Source organism: Hylaeus anthracinus, unplaced genomic scaffold (assembly GCF_026225885.1).
Source record: "Hylaeus anthracinus isolate JK02 unplaced genomic scaffold, UHH_iyHylAnth1.0_haploid 5, whole genome shotgun sequence".
Lineage (NCBI taxonomy): Eukaryota > Metazoa > Arthropoda > Insecta > Hymenoptera > Colletidae > Hylaeus > Hylaeus anthracinus.
Window position 1 is genome coordinate 7,617,625 of NW_026535322.1, and position 9,294 is coordinate 7,626,918.

Sequence of the window (9,294 nt, forward strand, 5' to 3'; positions counted from 1 at the left end):
CTACAGTACGGGTTTAGCAATCCCGAGGTACCCGAGCTATAAACCCTCTAATGTAGATCTTTCGAGAAATTTATTATTTGCGTGGTTTTTCTCTTATTCGGGCTTCAGCGTGTAAACATTAGAACTGATTGCAACGGTTCACGGTTTTCAAATTAAATCTCGCGGTATCAGTTGAAAAATGGCGGAAGCCGACCTAACCTCGACGTTATTTCGTGACTCCGACTAGAGGGTCTCTTATCTCGCACGTTCAAAATTTCTATAGAGGATGTGCATCTAGAAACACGAAAGATTTATATATCGTGATTGAAATCGACTTGACAACTAAGAACGTTGAGTGTACTGTATCATTGTGTATACTATGTGGCATTGTAGCTTCTACGCCACTATAGTATGTATACATGTCTGTATATGTCTTGCTGTGACAGTAGCGTGGTAGCGATAGCTACGTCAAATTACGTGACTCGCTAGTTTCGTTGTTTCGAAACAGATTTTGAATTTCTCAGTTGCTGTTAATTTTTATTGAACGTTTGGAAAGCAATTGACAGCATTGCAGGATGGGTGTAATTTTCTTGGAGCACATCGGAGGCACCCGACTGTTTTCTTGCGCTGCCTGTGACACCAATCTTACAAACAGAGGTCAGCTGATAAGCACGCGTTTTACAGGCGCCACGGGTCGTGCTTTTCTATTTAACAAAGTCGTCAACTTAAATTACAGGTATTCCCGCTTCCCTCTTTAATCGATATTAACTCTTCGGGGTAAGATGGATTTAAAAACTGCTCCATTGTGAAATAAGTAAAAATCCATTAATAAGTTAATAACGCTGTTCTTTTGTGCAGCTTGAGTCTTATCTTTCTTTTAAATCGTGTACCTCGAAGTGTTAAAAGACGTTACGATGCGACATATCGTACATTTGTGTTTTGAAAGTTCTCAAATTGAACACTCAAGACAATTACATAAAGAGGAAATATCATTATTGTCATGTACCTAAGAAAGTGGAGAAGAAGTTGACTAAATTCTGACAGTATTTAAAGTATCTGTATAAAAACAAGGGGTATATGAATACGCAAGGAAAATTATGTTATTATAATTGTTTTTTTAAACATAGTTTATATCTTGGGAACTTTTATAGATTTCATTCATTCTTAGGTTCATGATTTTTGTATTTATGTATATTTAGCTTTTTAGCTTTATCGAGTGCACAGGATACAGAATAGTCTAATAAAAGGTGTTGCATATTCATAATTTAATTTGTCTACAATGATATACAGCGAGGTACAAGATAGAGTGATGTTGACGGGTCGTCACATGGTCCGAGACGTCAGCTGCAAAAACTGTGATGCTAAGCTTGGATGGGTGTATGAATTTGCAACAGACGATAATCAACGATACAAGGAAGGCCGCGTCATCCTGGAGCGTGCTTTGGTCACAGAGAGTGATGGAATGGGGGACAATATTTAATACTCTATGACAAGTAGCAGGTCATAGGATAACAAATATGCTATAGTCGCTGTGAAAACAATTTCTCCCTTCCTTGTGTTCCTTTGTTACTTGAAGTAAGCTTTAAAAATTGTTTCACTGGCATACAATAATTTATATATATAGATTGAATGTTTTTGTAAACATCAAATGTGTTTTGTCTTATGGTATTACGTATTTCTAATGATCTGCTGTTTTCTTTTTAAGTTATTTTACGTTTAAACGTGTATACCACGATAAGTCTGATTGTAAATAAAGAGTGTGTCTACTGTTTTAACTGTTTTAAAATAATATCGAATAAACACAATAAATTATAATAAACGAGTTTTTAAATTAAATAATTAGGACTGTTACGAACAGCTAACAATTTGCAAATTATAGTGTAACGAACTTCTCGTTGATATCAATAATACAAACAAGATAACGAATATGTATGTACAGTAAGTTCTTGAGTTTGTAGATAGGCAATTTTATCTGTTCTCGTATTCTTGTATTTTCCATATAATCAATTAAAATAGTTAAAGTTCAGATCTCTTTGAAAATTAAAAATTAAAAGATAATTTCGAATGAAAACGAAAGACATGAATCAAGTAAATTCGACTAACTTTCTAAACGATATCGAAATAGCATTAGATTACGATCACCGAGTAATTAATAATTATGATTGTCGATCAACGAATAATGACAATTACTAAATAATTAGCTTAGAAAAACTACACATTGTTCATTTATAATTGTAGATTTCAAATGAGGCGTTTGGAGACACAAACGAACCGCGCCTCAAGTCGTCACGCGATTGGTTGGTGCCGTTCGCGCGAGAACCAATAACAGAGGGGTGGTTCTGCAACGAATCGAGACGGCGAACCAGTGTGGTCACGTAGGCCCACCGTACCGCATGGTGGATAGATGTTTCCTTTAACTCAACGTTGTATAAAATGCTATAATTGTGTATTGTTGTTATTTTGCAAGGGGCACAACGATCCAGTGGAGCAGCCATCTCCAGCCTTGCACACGGTAATTACAACAATTTACGTAGCTCCATTACAAAGCGGTAGCGGGTTGACCGATTCAAGCATACAATTTGTTGTTTGCTGTTCGGCTCAATGGCCGAGTGCTGGTCGTATAGTAGCAATATAATTCGTTACCTCCTTAAGAATAACTCTCTGAATCGTTTGATACGCGTTCGATTATCGAGTCTGATCGTCGTCGGGCTGCTTTTGTTATGAAAACGATTAATATTCCCGTATATACGAGTTTTTTTCGCTCTCTTGTTTTCCTCCCTTCGTTCTTCGTCCTTTCTCCTCTACGGTGCCCCACGCATACAAAGATACGCGGCGGCACCGACGAAAGCGACTCCAAATATTCTATGGATATATAAGGTGGAATTTCGCTGTGAGACGTCGAATTTTATCGCGCATAGCGAGATTTCGGTGATCGACGGTATCTACGAAACGTCGCCGCGATGTTTGCATCCTGTAAAAGTGATCGTATCTTATCAATCGTTGTTAGACATGTAAAGTCTCGCACACGGTGCCATTGCACCGCCGAATGGATCGTAACAGGAAAGCTATAAATACACACGCATCGCGGGGTAAACAAACTTGACCTCAGTGGAATTCTTATCGATGTATCTACACGTCTATGCAATGTACACAGATGCTTTGAGGTTATAATACAGTTTGAGAGTTCTCGACGAGCCTTTGTATTTAAATATTTTCGAAAATACCTCGAGAAATTAACGAAATTGTTTGGTTCGTAAAGCGAAATAAAATATGTATACCAGTAGAGTAGATAAATTGTAAATGGAAAGAGTAGGATTTTAAAATGGTTTTGAATTGGAAACTGAAAACGTTTAAATACGATGCCCGTTGAGAGCTCTCAAAATCTGTTTGATGTCAAATACGCACGCAATGCGTCATTTGAATGTGATTTCGAGGTTATGTCGAGCAACGGTGTTCGTTAATGCGTGCGAAGTGCGTAAAATCCAAGCGTTTTATATACATATATCAGCGCGGTGATTATTATTTCGTTGAAAAGAGAGGAAAGATATCTTTTTGATATTAATTCGCGATTTGGAGTTAACGTTACTTATTTTCATTGCGCTAGTACGCAACGCTTTGTTTCTAAGTGAACGTGGATGAATTTAGTAATAAAAATCGAGTGATTGCTCACTTTCACTGTTCTAGAAAGCTATGTTAATTTACGTTAAATATTCACTTGTTGACACTACTTATGACTATTAAATTATTCGATTCTCTGATTTCTTTTCCTTTATAAAATATTTGATAATAAAAGATAAATTCAAAGGTAATTTTTAATTACTATATATCTTGCAGCTATTTAACGTTTTTTAATATTGTTAGTATATCATTGTTATCTACAGGAACGTAAGATTTCTTGTATAACTAAAATAATAAAAGTAATAGTTAACATATAGAACTCATATGTAAATGTTGCATTGTTTTACTACAGAATATTGGCACATGCCGGTCATTATTCGAACGTTGTTGGAATACAGTTAAATCGTAATCTACGCATCTCTGAAGAAAGTGGAGCTTTTGATATTTGCTCCTTGACATCTAAAACACTGTAAAAAAAATGAAGTGGTCACCGGGTGCTCTGTTCTGTGAACAAGTAGGTGAACTCACTCGAGTGTTCTCACAGTGGAACGAATGCGAACAAACCGTGGTTCTATATGCTCTACTTCGTCGCATTCCTGCAGTTCAAGCTAGGTTTCTTGCACAAGCAGTGCAGCATTCCTTGCACTCTGTTTCTGAATTGGATACACAGGAATTAAATGCCAATAATCCAGGTAATTATTTTGATTAGTACGAATATAACTGTGCGATATTTAATACAAGAACATGTAGTATTCGTGTAATTAGAATAACTTAGCGATAAAAATATTGTTGCAGCATTCATTAACTCATTGCTCTCAGAGTCGACAGAAGTCGCTATTAACCAACTGTTAACACACCTACCACTATTAAGGCCTGGGAATGTAGAGTGCAAACAATGCTACTTAGTAGCGATACCAGAATTAGTGAGCCATTGCGTAACTACAGGGCAATATACAGAGCAGACTCAACAACTCTTAAGTTATACTTTGATCCATCCAGCTATAACTAGTCAAGATAGACGTTCTTTGACTCAGTGGCTTAGACATCTCGAAGAACGTATTAGCGGTACACCACCGATACATAGCCTCGAGGAATATACCAATACTACTATTAGGTGAGTTAGAAAAATCTGTAAGTTGTATTTTTGATATAGATCTAGATCGATTCTATTTTTACTAATTTTTATTTTCTCTCCAGGTGGGACAATACGTGGCAGCGAAATTCTAAACAGCAACAAAATGATCAGACAACTTTGTTTGGTACACAACCAGGTACTGCCTTCAATATGCAGTTTCCCCCGCCTGTATCTCGTCAACGTCGATCGAATAGTTTAACACCACCAGTCGCTCCTCCTCATCATTTAGAAGTTGTCGATCGCAGTAATAACGTAAACTGCACAACTAGACACAAGCCACGAAGTTTCAGTGTCTCTGGAGACCACACAAGTTAGTTTGATTCGACCTTATAGCGTGGAAAAATTGGTTAATTGCATTTTTACTATGTATCGAGTAATCGTTAATTTTAAAACAGGCAATCTTATCGGATTAGGGCCACTGAGTCCTCAAAGCTCTTGCGCGAGCAGCGGTAGCGAAGGGCGCTTAGACGAAGCTTCTAACTTATCGCTGGCTAGTGGTATGAGAGGTATGCGTGTGTACGGCTTTAAACATTTACGATTCATTGCTAGGAAGTGTCCGTTAACGCGTTCTCTCTCTTCTACTTACAGATGTTCCATCATGGCTTAAAACCTTACGTCTTCATAAGTATAGCTATCTATTTGTTACTCTCAGTTACGAGGAAATGCTTCAATTGACAGAAGATCAATTAGCAGAGCAAGGAGTGACAAAAGGAGCTAGACACAAATTAGCCCTTTCAATCGCGAAATTGCAGCAGCGTTACTCGACGCTCTTAAATTTAGAAAAAGATTTACTCCAACCGACGCGCGATAGTACACAGTCGACATCATTCTTACAAGGGCCAACGGTGCTGGTCAATACTATCGACGAATTAAAATCAATTCTAGCTACACCTATGAAACCAAGTCAAGAAAACGATCCGCAAGATATACCAGCGCAATTCAGCAAGGTCCTTGGCAAACGTAAGTATAACGTTTTGGTTAGCATGATGTTTATGGAAATACGGGTAACAAATATGTAAACGTTTTAACATTTTGCGTTCGTTTGTTTCTTAGTGTGTAGCAGAATGGCATTGGATAGCGTGGATGATGGCATTTTGTGCGCTTGTATTAACATATTAGAGAAAGTATTGCAGCATGATTGCTTTACTCCAAACCAGAAGGAAAAGGTTCAACAGTGGCGTAGCAGGCTCGGAAATCCACGACCTACTCCGAAGTAAGGGAAAAGGCATACGATTACTGTGCATCGATTGCAGAGATAGCAATTAAAGATTCAAGGCATACGATCGATTACAAGGTTGACAGTCGTACAATTACAATTTCAGGTGGCAACATAATTACGGATACAACAACAGAAGATACTGTAACCCGCAGCAGCACAATAGAAAACCAAGTCTGAATTTGGGACACATTCATAATACGCATCCGCAAAATAATTCTTTTGTGGTCAGCCCTCACAGAAATAGTATATCTACTCCGTATTTACAAAATAATCAGAACCAAAGTGTAAATCAGAATACTTTACGTCCAGTCCACGCAGCCGAGAAACGACCTAGTTTACAAGAATCTAGTTTACAGGTATGTACTTTTATAAAACCATAAAGCTATTTTATGCTACGGTGTATGCTACTTTTATTATCATCTTTTCATCGGTTTCTATAAACTACACGAATGTATCGATACCCGTCGATTACGTATACGTTGTATCTTGGCGCCATGCGCGACTAATTTGTCTAAGAAATGATCTCTGTTTATACTTCAGCAGTTACAAAGAACGTTACAGCGTACATACAGTGCACCGAGGGATCATTTCCTTGGCCACTCTGGGAACAACACATCCGAAACAACGGAACCGGAGATCAATTCTCGTCTAGAATCTCTTTGCTTAAGAATGACCGAACAGGCGATCGGTGGTTTCGGCGAGGCCTAACGAATTCTTCGTTTCGTTGACTGGATCTACACAGTAAGTCCTGTTTGAAAAAAAGGAAATTTTTTCTAAAGTGATACGCGTGTCCTAGCTGCGTTTCTTTTTTTTTTTTTTTTCTTCAAAGCCGAAAAAGCAAGACTGACTTTCGTAGATCTTGCGACAAAGAGACCGACAGCGACGATATATAGCGCTGAGACAAGTGCGCGTGTCCCACATGCACACATTCACGCTTTAATAGCCCCTACCAAATGAAAGAAAATGTCCGACATTTGAGACATTACCAAGGTAACTCGAGTTCGCGGCGTTCACGAAACGACACGCGAGAACAAAAAAAAAAAAATGAAAAGGAAAAAAAAATAATATTTTTTATTATACCCGATGCAATTATACTATTTAATGAAACTGACAGAATTTGGCAAGCCAAATGCTATTAGGAAGATAGATTCTTTCCTTGACTATTTGCTGCATCTATATAAATGTATTATATAAAGAATATATATGTATACACATATGATAGAATTTTATGGGAAGCGGATTAAATCGTATAACATATATATGTGAAAGGAAAAAAAAACAATGGGGGACGAAAAAGGTACACCACAATTATTGTGCGATGTTTGCAATATTATTTTTCGTGTTATCCATTTCGGGAAATGGAATTCGTCTGATTTTAAGCGCCAGGACACATTATATATTAATGTAATGTAATTCATTTTAATGACTGACTGATTTTTACTTCTTTTTTTTTTTATCATTATTATCATTATGTTTATTCTCCTCTTATTCATCGCCGCCGCTGTTGCTATTTACCATTACTATTTTCAATTATCATTATTATTTTCATCGACAGCTTTGGCCACTATTTACCATCAGCGTCGTCATTACTATACGCCCATTACTATTATTACAATCATTATAATTATCGCTATTATTATCACTATACAAATCTCCAACGCCCGCTGTTGCTAACCATTTCTACAATCATACGACTAACGCTCATTATTCCGTATCCTTTTTACGCTGTTATTAACTTTCATCGTCTGTCGTTACCGCTGCTTCTACTATTACCAATCCTACCACACTATACTATCCCCTACTACTCTACTACCGGTAGTGTCGCTACTATTACTACTACAAGTACTGCTATTACTACTATTATACTATCTCCACTATCACTGTATTATTACTGTAATTCTCTCTCTATGGAGGAATCATACTTAACAAGAAAAAAAGTTCGACAGTTCGTTACATGCTTTTAAAAAAAAAAAAAAGAGGGACGGGCGGGATGGGGTAAACAAGAAAAAGAGAACGAACAACGTACACGTTTTTAAAAATTCATCTCTGCTATACCGAGAAGAGATAAACCTAAACCAGCGTGTATGCTTTGTAGTTTGCGCACAGATCTCGTGATTTTTTACACTCGTATGCGAGAGTTACCATGTTTCGGAAAAGAACGATATAAAGGGGAAGGAATCAAGGATTAAAAAAGAAAAAAAATTATGAAAAGGCGAAAATGATTATATACAATAAACGGATTTTAAAGGCCTTAAGGACGTATTAAGCGAACGTAAAGGGTATAAGACTAAATATTATACGTAGACGACGTTGTGAAACGATGGAGACACGTATATGTACATACGTAATATATATATATATATTTTTTATTATACCCGATGCAATTATACTATTTAATGAAACTGACAGAATTTGGCAAGCCAAATGCTATTAGGAAGATGTGTATGATTGCATCGTGTAATATATATATATATATATATTATATTACGTATATACATATATTGACTGGATCGTATTTTGCACGACGCGACATCGAAATCTGTGGCTTTAAATTATAAGCATACATCATTAAACTGCTCTTATTATGCACTTTTAGCACTCAAATGTAACGGTCGCGAGTAAAAACGTAGCATAATATTTTCATGCAAGACAAGATGGGGAAAAAAAAAAGATCGATCAAGATGAGAGAAGGTTAAATTTAACGATAATAATAATAATTAATGAAATAACGATTTAAGATAGTATTAGCGACTAATTGTACCGATAAACGCGATAAGAAGAAAAAAAAAAATATAAACGAAAGACTGAATAATTCACGCGCCGTGTGCCGGTGAATTTCGGACGTTTTCGCATTCGTTTAATTCGTAGATAGCTGCACGGCTGCGTGAATAGAAACAATTGGAAGACTGCGGAAGGAAAAACCTGTCAAAATATTAAGAATTAGAACTTATACAGAATGCGAGAGAGAGAGAAAGGGAACGAGTGAAATGTGAAACGTGTTATAACGACAGTAACGTTAGTTGTAATATTCTAGGTTTTAATGATTATTTTAACGATTATACTCTTCGGTAGGATGATGGATCTAAGTAATGGCGCGCGGTGATTTCTCTCGATTTAATTAATTAATTAGCCTGCTCGAGCGAGAAGGATTGTCTATGGAGAACTTGGAACGATCGATAAACAATATGTTGCAGCGACGGATTTGTTCCCCAAACTTTCATAACCCGCGTACACGTAAACATATACACAACTCACACATACGAAACATTTTTCTGCTAACAATTTGAGTCGTTCGTTGTGAAAGTGACCTCCAAAAATATAGACAAGCACTGATCGATAATCA

The 9,294-nt window shown here is 36.8% G+C and overlaps 2 protein-coding genes across 5 annotated transcripts; both read left to right on the top strand.

The window, feature by feature from the left end:
* Positions 1–312: 312 nt before the first annotated feature.
* LOC128895515 (protein yippee-like 5) lies at positions 313–1,750 on the top strand. Its single transcript, XM_054158175.1, has 2 exons — positions 313–715; positions 1,270–1,750. The coding sequence occupies exons 1-2, from the start codon at positions 555–557 to the stop codon at positions 1,457–1,459; spliced, it is 351 nt and encodes a 116-aa protein (XP_054014150.1). The 5' UTR covers positions 313–554; the 3' UTR covers positions 1,460–1,750.
* Positions 1,751–2,328: 578 nt separating this feature from the next.
* Positions 2,329–8,320, top strand: LOC128895508 (protein Smaug homolog 1). Of its 4 annotated transcripts, none has more exons than XM_054158164.1 (10): positions 2,331–2,491; positions 3,950–4,289; positions 4,393–4,711; positions 4,795–5,042; positions 5,128–5,238; positions 5,321–5,692; positions 5,786–5,945; positions 6,055–6,307; positions 6,492–6,692; positions 6,781–8,320. In XM_054158164.1, the coding sequence occupies exons 2-9, from the start codon at positions 4,076–4,078 to the stop codon at positions 6,657–6,659; spliced, it is 1,845 nt and encodes a 614-aa protein (XP_054014139.1). In that variant the 5' UTR covers positions 2,331–2,491; positions 3,950–4,075; the 3' UTR covers positions 6,660–6,692; positions 6,781–8,320. The 4 variants fall into 4 exon arrangements, with proteins under 4 accessions (XP_054014141.1, XP_054014139.1, XP_054014140.1 ...); XM_054158165.1 differs by having other exon boundaries at positions 6,808–8,320; XM_054158166.1 differs by having other exon boundaries at positions 2,329–2,491; positions 6,495–8,320.
* Positions 8,321–9,294: the final 974 nt, after the last annotated feature.